The 14763-nt window shown below is 38.0% G+C and overlaps 1 protein-coding gene across 7 annotated transcripts in view; it reads left to right on the top strand.

Annotated features, from left to right (window-relative positions):
• Window positions 1-14763, top strand: part of SNF4Agamma (SNF4/AMP-activated protein kinase gamma subunit) — a 426140-nt gene that overhangs the window by 345128 nt on the left and 66249 nt on the right. For all 7 annotated transcript variants that reach the window (XM_071595645.1, XM_071595647.1, XM_071595648.1 and 4 more), the window contains one exon: window positions 9149-9312. In XM_071595645.1, coding sequence (XP_071451746.1) covers window positions 9149-9312 — 164 coding nt within the window. The remainder of the gene's footprint in view (window positions 1-9148; window positions 9313-14763) is intronic.

Below are 14763 nucleotides of genomic sequence, written 5' to 3'. Positions count from 1 at the left end.
TTGGTGCCGAAAGTGCTCAGTGATGATCAAAGACTCAATCGTTTAGAAATCGCGACACAACTTGCGGATCACTGCAAAAACGATCCACATTTTTTAGAGAACGTTGTTGTTCCCGAAGATAAAGAGGAGTTTGAAAGGAACGCGATACGGGACTTAGGACGCCGTCAAAAAGGCCGTGACGACGTGTCTTCGAGAGGTTCCCGATGATGCCTTCGCGGGAGCGTTCCAGGAATGGGAACGCCGCTGGAACAAGTGTATCGACTCACAAGGGTCCTATTTTGAGGAATATTAGCTTAAGATATGTAAAAGTGTAATAATTTTTTTTTCCCTGAGCTCAGTACACTTATTTTCCGGACGAACCCTGCAAATATTGGCATTACTAGTGCCTTTTGACTCTTATTTCGGATTTTGCCTGCGGTGAGGTTTTTGACGACAAGGCACGAGGTTTCACGTTTTTCAGGATATTGCATGCGAGGACGATCACCACAATTTTCGAACTAAGATTTTGGTGGATTTTGCGTATTCATAAAATTAATGAGCAATTTCAGTTCGCATTAGAAAATGTTTGACAACATGTTACTTTTGTTAGTTAACGTAAAAACTCAAAATTTCATTATTTCCCTTTGTAGACAACGAATATCGATTGGAATTTCACTGATTTATTCTTGTATTGCCAGCATTCATTTATTTAAAAAATAACTTTTCCAGAAGATCGAGTGGCTGGCAGTCAAAATGGCAAAATCTGTTCAGTTCTTAGTTGGAAAACAATGCTTTTACTAGTCTATTCTCGAATATATCATAGAAATCAAATCAACTGCCTATAGTGGATGAAATATGTGGTGATACACTACCACTTCACCTTAAATCGTTCTATTAATGCTAGAACACTTACGAGATATCATTCTATCATTTAACGACTCGGGCTTTGGTAAAACTATTTTATTTTCAGGGTCTGTTTCAAGGACTCAATTGACTTGGGCTGTCGGTTTCTTCCCGTAATAACTACTACTACTACTGTTTCAAGCTTTTCGAGCAATGTTGATTTGGTTGTTACCAATGATGGCCGTTATGCCATGTAGCCAGTAATGGCTGTGCCAATCCGAGGGATTCATGTAAGATGTAGCTACCCTTTGAGTTTCCTAGAAACTTCAATGAAAACCATGTGCTTTTGTGGCCTAACATTAGTTTTACATTAAAGCAACTTTAAATTGAGGTGATCACTGTTTTTGGCGTAAGCTTCTGAAATATTTTCTATCTTTAAATATTGATGTAGATATTGGTATTGTTAACAGTTTGTGAAGAAGGGTGGTTGAAGCATCTAGCCTGGCATTCCAATATTTAATGTGCTTCTGGAGGTTGAAGATTGCTAACATGCTTGAGGCATAAACATTGTATCCCCGCTTAAAATATTTTTCTAGCCGGAATTGCGGAGCGGAGCAGTTCACCTTCGCAAGCCAGTACCTCTATAAATGCAACAGTCTTGTTTTGTAGGCTTTTGTTTTTTATTGTACGCAACAGTGTTAATTGGAACCTTGGCATGACTTACTCTTTTCACTTGGCTGCGTGTTTAGCTAACGGCCCCAAACTACAGACATATACAAATAAAACTTCCAGGAAGTGAAGCCTGAAACAGTAGATTAAAAATATTTGACTCTTTTTCATCCACATTTCAACCAGAAAAGGAAATGTAGAAAGGGTAATTTAAGCGAATATGCAACTGGTACCAGTAACTGGTATTTCTATCCCAGAAGTCTTTTTTGCTCTCCCCAGCAATAATTTATGGAATGGTTCTAATGGTGAATGTATGCAATTCGCATTTACATATTCAGCTCATTGCCATTCATGTGGAAAGTTTAATTTTTTAACGAAGTACAGGAACTATAATGGGGTAACTATATCAGTTGTATTCTTATTCATCTTGAATGTGCCTGTAGTGTACGAAAAACTTAGTCATATCTATAGAAATCGAGGAATAGAGAACGCTTACATTTACGTGGGAGGAAAGGGATAAGTTTGGGGTCTGTAAATTCCTTCCTTCCCTCGCTGTATTTTTGGTCTGATTTCCGATAAACGTTTTGGTATTTCTCCCAATAATAATGATAATGTTCGCCGTTAATTTAACTGCAAGGATTGAATTTCTAGCGTGACCAGGAAGGGATTACTGTAAATTCTTCTTATGCAATCTAACCTTTACACCAGCACCATTGCTATCTCCCAATTTGCGATCATTATTCGGAAATCGTTAAATAAAATGCAATAGCGTCTTGAAATATCCAGGAGACAGTCAAGATCTCTATTTCAATTAATCATTCGAGCAGGCGGCCTTCAATACCGGAATTCCACGTGTCGATCGTATGTGTTGTCATTTGTTAAAATAGATTCACCGTCGGAATAGCGAATACAGGTCAGATGCCATCTAGTCGTTTTACTCGAAGTTATAAGGAAATGCTAAATTTTCTGTTATGAAATTTGTATTAATTATTTTGTTACGTAGTATACGGGTGCGTGCATAAATGTCACCGACACACGTGGCTAACTCAGTGCAGAAGGATCTGTGTAAAATTAATTTGCACGAAATTGTGTATTTCTTCAATGATGTGATTTTTCAAGGGTAAAGAAAGAAATAGTTTAAGTGTTAAGAAAGGTCTACTTAAAAGATTAGTAATTAGTTTTGTGAAGCTCCATATTGAGAACGTTTTTTTTTAGTTATGTCAAAAAATTAAATTTTTTTCATGTATAAGTAGCGAAAAGTTAACGAATTTCGTGTTTTTGGGCGAAAAGTCAAATGTATTGCCCGATAATGCTAAGTCTAAGATCATTATTATATTTTTTACTCTGCGCATACAAACTAAAAGCCAACAATATTTAGACAGCTCTGAATGGCATTTAGCCATATAATTGGGTGACAGCATCTTGAAAATATCATTTGAGTAACAATTTTGTGGGTGCAGGCGAGATGTTGTGATCGATTCGTAGCAAATAATAATGCACTCTTCTACTGATGATGAATATATTTCGACCCAAGTGTGGACGTTACTTCGTCATCTTCAGGTTATCGACCTGAAGATGGAGTAACGTCGAATCGTGGGTCGAAATACATTGTATTAACAGTGGAATAGTGCATTATTATTTGCCTCGAATCGATCATATCCCGTGAAGTTTCGAAACCATATAATGTTTTATATTTTATTATCGTATCATTCGTAAAAGCGTCAAATTATGTCATCCAAAAATATTGAGGAGTTATGAAAGTTACCTTATTTCAATTCGTATTTTCATGAATGTTGTCCTGAAACGAATTTACTTTATTCCTGAAGAGCGAAACTTGAGATCCCGTTCTTACCTTATTCATACTTTCAAGACTCACGTGGTGGCATGGTGGCATTTTTCTCTTCCTTTTCCTTTGTCCTTCAAGACGTTGGCGGCGTAGATTGAGTCGCCATGGTTGTCGATTTTTCTGGCCTCCAAAGCGCTTAGTGAAGACCGGATTAAGGTCAGTCACGTAATCGAGTGCAGAGGATGTTAACCCTTTCTTTTGGAAACTGGGCCAACGATAGGTTTTTCATTATCGTAGTTAGGATTGCTAGCTGGAATCCTAGACTGATGCCACACCATTTAGCAATGAAAAAGCCACTATGCTATTCCCATTTTGCGTGTTCCATGGAATATTTGGCATGAATGAGACGACCGAGTCTCACTCGTACGCGATAATTTCTTTGCATTTCAATATGTAATGTAAATTCCATAAATTTATGCCGGAGACAACAAATGTTATTACCTATCTGTTAATTAATAAATGAATAATTAATTCGTTTCATCTTGGTAATGCATGTTCTTCGTTTAATTTTGTTGCAGATTACCGTTTCACACTTTGTTTCCATTTCTAATTGTGTCTTATCTTCAATTCTCAAAGCTAAAAGAAATCGTAAATGGGAGATTAGGAAGTCGATACGGATTTTACGATTATGTTTCCTCAATTTTGCCGCAGACCACAACAGTACTTCCAAAAATATCGATGGGCGCGATGCAGATTTCAGCATTTCAGCACGCCGGGAAAATATTCACTTACCGTGAGTTAGGATAAACTAGTTTCCGGTTTTAACAGCATCATCATTTGTGGCAATAGGTTATTTAACACCCCATATATTTTAAATATAACCGAATTTCTAAGAGATAATCACCTTGACATAAATTTCTCGTAGCTTCTCGCGAAAATGGAAGGAAAGGAATTATGTAGGAAGGACGAAAGTAAGTGGGCTGAATCATACCCGTAAGCTGCACAAGATTGCCAAGTTTCTGGCGTTACGTTTGGAGTAAATAGTTAAATCAAAGACACAATCGTGATTGATGGCTTGGAGTAATACTTGGCGGAATGGAAGGCTATGACTCTGGCCATTAGGATTAAATCTTGCTGCCAGGATAAAACTCAATAATTTAAATGCTGCTCCTCAAGGATCGCTCACTCTTTTGTGTTCCTACTCGCGTCAGCTATTGATTATTTACATTGGAAGATGAGCAGTCAAATATTCAAGAGAATCGCCCCTCATTCGGCTAAAATATAAAAGGATTGGTTTGTATTTAAAATATTTCATTCCCCCCAAATCTTTATTTATGAGTTTATTTCATTTCTGTAATGGATGTCGTTCAGTGCTTTAACAGATGTTTGGATATTTAGCTCGATGTTCCTTTCATGTGGGGAATACTCACGCAATACACAATAAAGCAATCCAGAAAATGTTCGAACAATGCGAAATTGTTGGTTTGAATTTTTTCTGGTTTGAGCTTCAAGCGAAAAGGTCGCATATATATTTTTTTTACATCGTCTTATTTTTTCTTTTCTAAATGGCTATCTACATGCCATCTTTGGTGCATTAACACACCCCCATCCTCAAGCCCTTTAGAGTGGTTTACGGGCTCTTTTAGCCAGATGCATACGTGCTTGATTTCATTTTGTGATAGTGGGTTAGCGATGACTGTGAGAGAACGATGACGCCACGAGGAATATAAGGTCAATGACGGAACAAGGGAGCCGCAGGGACCCAAGCGCGCGTCGCAATGGGAGAATTGTTCTGTCAGGGGATCGCAAGAATGCGCGATCCGGAAGATGCACTACGCGTTTTCGGGGGCGTTGTCCCTCCAAACCCCTTTTCTCTCTCCCCTCAGCCCCGCTTTACTTCCGACCCACACCCTTCAGTTCGACCTCTCCATGCGGCCGCAGCGTGGTCGATATTTGTAGGGAAGGGAAAGGAGTTGGCAGGGGTAGGGGAGGTTGGAGTTCGGCAGGGTTCGTCCTGATGAGAGAAGTCGGGATTTTTAGCCGCTTGGAAGCAGTACCTCAGCTCGTGGCCCCGTGTGTGTTTTGCATATATATAGAGGTGCATTCTCGTCTCGTCCCCCTTCTTGGTGAAGAGCACGGAGTGGCTTCCTTCCTCCCCGGCCCCCACAAGGCACGTCCACACGCTGAACCCCTCGCGCAGGCGCAGACAGTTCTATTCCGCGTGTTGCCATATCAGAATTACGTGCTCACACGCGAGGAGTCCCCTTTACCGCGGGCGCCTGCGTGGATGTTTTATTTCCCTACTTTTGGCGCCCGAGGGGGACCCGCGTTGATTACATTAGACTTTCGGTAGTATGCACCGCGGATGCACATTGCTATACGGTCTGTTTTAATAATGTCACCTTCCTTTTTCCATTCCCACGATATCATTTCAATGCATGTTTTTTGTCTGTATTCTCCCTGATCACGACAAAATAAAATGAAAGGATTGAAGATTAAATTAACATGGGACTGTGATTATTTAAAGATGTCCGTCAGTCGGAACCGATAGTTGAGCCAATGACTACTTAGAGAACCTCTGGCATTGACTCTCCTTAATTTAAATTTCTTTCGCTGCTGACGAGGAGGGCTATATGTAAATGCTTAATTCCAAAGAAAGAGGAATTATTTCTCCTCGTAGCTCTTCAGGAAAAAAATTGACAAAAATGTCAATCATGCCATCAGATGCCACTAAGAATTGAACGAGTAAAAAGTGTTGGATGTTGAGACTGGTTGAAGAATGTTTACGTATGTCTTCCTTATTTTAACGACCTAAGGTTCACATGTACGTGAGCATTGCTTCGACGCAGTTTGACTTCCCCTCGAAACGTAGTGTTGGACGTGAGAAGAATTCCTTTTAAATATTGCACGTATAAAGCAAAAATCAGTCCAGTCTAATTTTATGCGCGCATTCGAAAACTAAGGGAGTATCAGACTCGCATGCAAAAGTGATTTTCCTTGAGGGGTCTAACGGTGATGGCGTTCCCCTTTGAATCGCATTGGAATAGATGGCACACCGAACAGCGAGGAGGAGAGGTGGGAGAAATATAAAGGCGAAGAAGCACTGGGCCGAAAGTCCCACCTCGGGATTCTCTCGGTTTCCTCTATCGTCTCCGTGTCTTGCGTGAATGAATTAATGGGTCCGTCTCTTTCATCCATTAAATGGATGATGAGTCTGTTCCCTCCCCCCCACTCAGCCAACCCCTGTAACTTCGCTTTCATCCATTTCCTCCCTATCCCGCCTCCCCCCAAAATACCCTCCTACCACCCCTCTCCCCACTCTCATACCCCTACCGCTGGCCCACGTGCTCAAGAAGTCGTCGCCAGCAGGGCGGTGATACTCCATTCCGAAAGACTTTACATCGCTTCTACCACAATCGATACGTTCTTTCTGTCTTGCTCGTGGCATTTGACCCCATTTTAGGTATCGAGCTGATTTAATAATTGTAGTGGGTTGAGCAGGGTGAAATTCTTTTGGAGGTGATGTCCTACATTTCATCTTCCATTTAATTTGCATTTTTTCAAGTTGTAGTTGTTTTAAGTTCGGTACCACTTGATGGGGTCTAAATATGATACAATAAATCTGGTTTTTTACTTTTTCTGTAATTAATGGAGGCATTCGTATTATGTGGTAGTTTGCATAAACAAACAAAAATGCATCATTTATAGGTATACATCTTTTTCATCTAGTTTTGCAGGAATGCTCTTATTTTGTTCTGATTTATATAACTGAATACAAACATCCTATTTTGCTACATATGTATGATATTAAGTGCAAAAATACATATCAGAGCTATATTTAAATGTGGCAACTCACCTGAAGGTAAACAGCAAAAACAGGGCACCCTAATTATTAGTTTGAAAACGTTCCAGAAATTGTTCCTCCTCCGACTACCTTTCCTAGTAAGAGAAGTGCTGTTTAAGGGATGAGGAAGAGTAAGGGAAGATTTGGGAAGAGGGAGAATTAAAGTAGGGAGGCTATTTAGATATTGATGCTCAGCTTTAGAATTCAAATACTGGATGCACAAATAAGCACCATCTTGTGAGTTATAAATCCATTACTAGTGATAGATTCAGGGAGTTCCAAGAGTGGATATTGAAAAACAATTGTGGAAGCACATACTGTGGGATTTGGAGTAAGCAAGGGACAGGAGGAGTGGGTATGAAAAAGACATATGGTGAGAAAAGAGATACAATGCTCCATTTTGCACTATAGAGGTAGAGGCAGATTCAGTAATGAATGTCAGTATTTTTGAGAAGGCAATTCGCATGGACCCCATGTTTGAATTGGATTATGAGAGTGTACAATTGGGATAGAGGAACAGGAAGTCAAGGGAAATGTTTCGGAGTCAGGGAGAGGATTTAAAGTAGGAACAAGAGTAATGTTGGTATTACGTATCATGTCATTGTTTTCTTGCACCTGCTACCCCTTGTTGACCCTACACATTGATTCTTGTGCATGACCTAGCCATATTTTACTCAACACACTATTTGGATGATCAATATTTTGACAAAAAGGTTCTCTGGCTGGTTGCCCCAATCTAGCCCTTACCCCATTAAGGGCAGTAGTCAATTCAACCATGGCCACTAGTGCCGCAGTAGGCCCCCTCAGGGGATCTACTATAGCCACCTACAAATATCTTCGTACCCTAATGACACTAAGCTGCCAGGACCCCCTCCAGTATATCAGCAAATTATGGCCCTTAGCAGCCTCCTAGTCACTCAATGGTCCATCGACTTGCCACTCCACTAGGGTTGGTTATCCAATCTTATGGCAGTTTGCTACACAGCTGTAACAGGCCACACTAATGGGAAAGTGAGTGTTGGAGTTGTGTTTGAGAGGCTAAGAGGTCAAAACCATTTAAGACCTTATGAGTACTCTTCCCACACCACGAAATCTAACCCACAATAACAGTTATAAGCATGTATTTATTGGAACTTAATTGTAATTAAATTTTTTTCTGGAATACTGAATCTTTCTAGAATATGAAGTTATTTCTGACTCGGCAGAATATACGATTATTTGGAGTTCATATTTTTTAATTGTAGATCTCTGTAAAATTAATATAGCACCAACGGTAATATATGATGGGTACTGTTCTTCATATATACCTTCTTACCATTAACCATTTATAAACCCATTTAATTGTTGCCATCCATATTTGTCGTACATACCACGTGTCAGTTATATATTGTTTGTATAAGGTGGCATTATTTGCTGAGTCACAGTGGTTTAGATTAATTCAATAAATTATATCATTAAGTCAGTTGAGTTTTTAGTTTCAAATAATTGTCAAATTTCTGTATATGAAAAGATAACTAATCTTCTAATTTGCACTATCAGCACTTCTACTTTAGCACTATGCTTTTGTGTTTATCAGGTTGAAAATTTTAAATGAAATTAAAATTAAATAGTTAATCATAATTTTTTTTGCTAAGAGTAAGTACCTTTTTTCTCTTTTGAATCAAATGTATCTCATTTGAACTGATTTTCAGCCCAATAAAGTTATTTTTTCAAATATTTTTGGATAAAATAAAAATGAGCTTGACATTTCCTGCATGTTGCCTTTTTAAGCTTTGTTAAGAATTAAGAATGTGAATTATCTTAGAAATTATTGCTGACAAATTGATTTGCCATAAGAACATAACATTGTAAGAAGACTATCAACAATATTTTTAATGCAATTTATACTTATTGTGCCATAGCTAACACCTGTATATGAACTCAGCAAAGTTTATGTGACCCATTCTAGGCCACAAAAGGATTTTGTCTTGAGTGTAATTGAGCATTGCATCTAATTTTACCTGATTTAATTTTTTCTAATCACTTAGGTGCTGCATCGAGGCGGGCCTCCCTTGACCCAGAAAGAAGAAGACTGTCACTTGGAACATCAGGGATTGGCTCAGGATCCCTAGTTTCACATCGAGCAATCTCTCTTGATCACTCAACACTTGACCCTCATCATGCTGCTATACTCTTCCGAGATTCTAGGGGGGTAAGTTATTTTTCATGTTGGAATTATTTTCATTAATTTATTTTTGTATTTGGTGCCCTAACTTTGCTTCTTTTTCCTATTTTTGTGTGTCCTTAATGTTTTTGGTATATCATAACACAATCTTATGAATTGTGAATTACCAGTTCCAATGTCTTGAAATTCCATGAATAGAAATAATGTCTGTTCTCTTGTTGAAAGGTGATTTTCATTCATGGCCAGAGGCATGAACTCTTTTGTTCATATTCAGTAGTCCAAATGCAATTTAATTTTTAGGTGAAAACACACTTGTTACCTCGTTAAAGGCTTTTGAATGTTTTTCATTATTATTGATAGCTCTTAACTTTTTTATTTAATTGTTGTCAACTGTGTAGGAATCCACCACGCTGTCTTCTCTCAAAGAATATTTAGGATAAAAAGACAGATGTTTTTGTAATTATAAATGGTGGGCTTTTAACTCTTCAAAATTATTTGTTAAATAGAAGAGTCCTAACCTATGTATGTGCTAATTCCCCAGGTATGCCTATCTCTTTTCTTATCATGAAATATGCTTACTTGCACACTGGACAAATTCGTTAAGAACATCAAAACATTTAGTGATCATCGGTGCCTGAAAACTTCCTGAAATTTGTAATATATATTTAAACCATCCTGTTTAAAATATTTCCCAGTTTTCCAGTCTAACCTGAAGTATTCCCTCCCTAGACATCACATGTACCAAATATTTGGTCCAGATATGCCCATTGTAATAGTTTTTCAAAACATTCTTCACTCTCTACCTTCGCTTACATTCCTAACTATCAGGGAGTAGTTTTTGTATTCACTATAGCCTTGAATGTACTAAATGTTTCAACCACTGAAAGAGAGCATTGAATGATGTTCAGTATAAATTTGGGTTTCTGTTCAGTTCATGATCTGTTAAAAAAGAAATAACGGTCTTTATTCAATAGTTTCCAAAAATGTGAACAATATTCATGAACATAGTTCATTGAGTGACATTAATGAAAGCACTCCTAGGTTTCCAATAAATAAAATATGAAGTTCACCAAATTTGACAATGTCAAAACTGAAGGAGTATCATTTGCATAAAAATGTTCATTAATTTATGTTAATTCCTGTTTTAGTGCTTGGATTTGTGTCCCTTAGAATTAGGAGTTGAATCCCCATTCACTTATTTCCATAAGTAATGAACTGTTTGGACTCAAGTATAAATTAAAGGATAGACCAGCTAATGTGAGCCAAGGGAAAGTTCTGGGTTATCCTAGAAAAACCTAAAGAGAAGATATATCTTGGAAAACAGAATTTCAGGCCTTAATATAGGTTTATTTATTTATTTAGCGACTTAATTGGGCAAGGTTGAGACTTATAGTCCCTTCTTCCACCTAACCTTTACATTAGAGACATTACATTGAAGTCAATTATATACAGCCAAGCCCTAGATGGAGGAAAATCCACCTAGGTGGGAATCAAACCTGCGACCTTTGGATTGGTTGGCAAGCACCTTACCCCACTGCCAATGGGGCCTATCGAGATATCTTGGGGATATGCATCTAAAAGAATCACATATATCCACCTAGAAGTGCCTAGATGTTGTTCGAGAATACCCGAGATGTCACATATGTAGAATTTCCAAATATCTTATGAGGTATCCAAAAAATGATGTTTTTGAGTGAAATGAGCATGGATATAAAGCAGGTAATTCAAACAAAAATAATTAAAATCGTTCATTGCATTGATTTTTGTTTCCATCAATTGTTGTGAAAAAACTTTAGGTAAGTGTCGCTCTTTTGGTTAGAATCTCTTTCTTTGGTATTAATGTGCAAAATGAATGCTGTAAACTATACCCTCATTTTCCATTTCAATTATTCAATTTGAAATAGTACTTCACACCATCGGCTGTTTCAAATGATGCCTATAAAATAAGAAAAAAAGGAATACTTTCTTCATAATGTAATATTGCAAAACCAAACTGAAAAAACATAGCTTTTATAATAAATAATTGAAAACATTGAAATATCCAGTAGATCAAATGCACTCTTCATTGAATCAATCTGTTACTTTTGCACATCATAAAGGGACCATAGCATCCTTTTTGACATTGTTTTAATGATAGAATCAAACTTCTTATTAGTATATGCTAAGTTCAATGCCATATGATATTGACTGCCAGAAATGAAACAATGCCACTCTTGAAAAGCTTGCCATCATTCTCAACCTATTTAGTTTGGTTGATTCCTATTATACACATTTCAGAACTGGATAGTGCAGTAATGAATTATAATTTTCAATTGTATTCATTAAAATTGTCTAGGCTGTATATTCTGAATGGAGATAGTTGATTCTGATTGCAGTTAGATTTTTATTTATTTTGTTGTAAATTGTGAAATATTCTAGTTGTGTTTTGATACATTTGTTATTATTATGAAGGAATCTTCCGGTTAACATAGGTTTTGGATGGACACAACTACCCAATAAATATTTTGTGACTCCTAACAAAACACAATCCAGCAACCTACTCTACATCAAATCCATCTTCATCTCTGTGTACTTCCTTCATCCTGTCCAACATCCCTTTCCTGTTACTTCCCGTTCCTTGTTTGGCTATCATTCTCTCCTCTATTAAAGTCTTCAACATCCCACTGCCAACCAATATGCCCTTCATCCATTTTCCCTGCCGCCCAATGATTTCTCCAACAAACGCCTCTCCTCGACCACCATACGTCCTCATTTGTTTACGGTTCATTTCACCTTCTCCATTCTTTTCCACACCCACGTTTCAAAAGCCTCCAATCTATGTGTATTCTCCTGTTTCAATGACCACGTTTCCGCATCCTACATAGTTACTCTCCATATCAAAGTTTTTACGAGTCTTTTCTTAATATCCTTACTCAACATTCCTGACCTCAACTCCGTCCTCCTTGTAAAAGCATCTTTGCCTAGCGCATTTCTTCTCCTTATGTCCATACTGCTATGACCGTGTTGGTCCAAAACACTTCCAAGATAGGTAAACTGTTCTACCTGCTCTAGTTTTTGCCCTCCTATTTTAATGTTTAGCTTAGCCTTTTAATTTCTAGAAAATCGCATAACCTTTGTTTTATTAATATTGATTCTCATCCCATACCTGACACACTGAATTTCCAATTCGCTCAGCAATGCTTGCAACCCCTTGGCTGACTGACAAACTAAGCTTGATCTTCAGCAAACCTAACTGGTTTTACGAATTCCCCGCCCACTTTTGAACAGCAACGGTGATAATGGGCAACCCTGCCTTTCACCTCTTCCTAACACTGCCCATCCGGACTCCCCATTCGCACCAGAGCAGTCTGAGACATGTACAGGTTGCAGATTAGCCTCCTGTCCCTCCAATCTATTCCTATTTTCTTCAATATACTCATTAGTTTTCCCAATTCACTCTATTTTCAAAATCTGTTAACTGTTATGGCAACATTCTAACAAAACTGGACAAAAGATTTTGTGAAAGCAGACCCACCTTGTAAAGGGAAAAAACCATTTTCCATCAGGACAATGCACCTACCCACAAAAGTGTCTTTGCAATGGGAAAATTGAGGGATTTGTGTTTGCTATGAAGTGCTGGAACATCCTCTGTATTCCCTGGATTTGGCTACCGCTGACTTCCAGCTCTTTCAGAAACTGAAAAGTTTCCTCACTGGTCAACGTTTTTTGTTCAATCAAGAAGCGAATGTGGTTGTTGACTGGTACTTTGAATCCTTGTCGGGAGAACATTACAGAGATGGAATAATGACACTGGAACACCACTAAATGAAATGTATTATTATGAAAGACGCTCAAGTTGAAAAATAAAACTTTTTTTAAAACAAATTACCATTTTCATCATCAGGCCAAGAACTTCTTAGATCACCCTCATTTTTAGGAAGAGAAGGTGTATACTTTCATGCATGGCATTTTTGGATGCCATTGACAAAAAATATTTTTCATACCCAATGTACCACCGACAAACTTATTGCTACCAATCTTTTAACCTCTTTTGTACTGTCTTTCAAATGCATTCTGTTTATGGATGTGTAATTATTCATTTGTTCAATCATTTCATCACACAGAGGCCACTATGTGATCATTCTTATAATTCTCTTTATTAGACAAATATTTTCATTGTGGAAACATTTACCTTCACTTTCATTCCCTCTTTTACTTCTTGTGAACTCTGTACGGCCTCCTGTTGGTGTGGTGGGCTATCTCAGCCAGAACACTGCATTGCTGGTGTATAGAGGGAGTTCTACATTTATATTTTCAACCATTAATCTGACATCATCCCTGCTTGATGGCTTATTTTCATCCATGTGCTCATACACCCCATACAGTTTCCATATCATGTTGCTGTATCCTACAGTTACCCTACAGTATCCATGTAATTGCTTAGGATTGGGGACGTAATAAAGATGGAAGCTTTCAGGGAGAGGATTTGAAGAGAGTATGCAAGACAGTTAAGGATGAAATGAAGAAATAAAGGAAATAGAAGGGATAATACGAGGGTAATCCCAAAAGTACCCGGCCCAACAAAGGAAACACAAAAATTTTGGAAAAAAAGTATTTATTTTTCAACATAATCTCCTTTTAGCTCTATACACTATTCCCAGCTATGTTCAACAAGTTCAAAACCCTTTTTATAATAACAACTGTCTTGCTTCTCAAAATAGCCATTAACTGCCAACATCGCTTCTTCACGGTTGGAAAATTTTTGACCACTGAGCCATTTTTTCAAGTTTGCCAACAGAAAATAATCCGAGGGGGCTAAATCTGGCAAATAGGGTGCATGAGGTAGTAATTCAAACTTTAATTCATGATTTTGGCCATTACAGTGACAGATTCGTGAGTTGGTGCATGGGCTTGATGAAACAAGACTTTCTTCTTAGCCAAATGCGGCCGCTTTTGCTTGATTTCTTTGCTCAAACATTGCAATAAGTTCGCATAATACTCGCCATTGATAGTTTTTCCTTTTTCAAGAGAGTCAAAGAAAATTATCCCTCGCACATCCCAAACAACTGATGCCATGCCCTTGCCAGCAGATAAAATGGTCTTCGCCTTCTTTGGAGCCGGTTCTCCCTTTTGAATCCATTATTTTGATGTAATGGACCCATGTTTCATCCATGGTTATGAGATGGCACAAAAATTCTGCTTTGTTGCTGTGAAACTACTAAACACTCAATTGAAACATCTTCACGACACTGGTTTTGCTCGAGTGTGAGCAAACGTGGCACCCGTCTTGCACTCAGCTTTCTCATGTCCAAATCTTTAGTTAATATTCAATGTACCGCACTTTTTGTAATGCCTACTGGGTCTGCTAGCTTGCACACTATCAACCGACGATTATCCAGTATCACTTTGTGAATTTTCTTCACCATTTCTGGAGTTGTCACTTCAGTTGTTCAACCAATACGATGCTTGTCTTGACAGCTTGTAGGGCTTCATTTAAAC

The sequence above is a fragment of the Hetaerina americana genome, unplaced genomic scaffold (assembly GCF_022747635.1).
Source record: "Hetaerina americana unplaced genomic scaffold, ioHetAmer1.1.p SCAF_7, whole genome shotgun sequence".
Taxonomy (NCBI): domain Eukaryota; kingdom Metazoa; phylum Arthropoda; class Insecta; order Odonata; family Calopterygidae; genus Hetaerina; species Hetaerina americana.
This window is presented reverse-complemented; position numbering and strand designations above follow the sequence as displayed.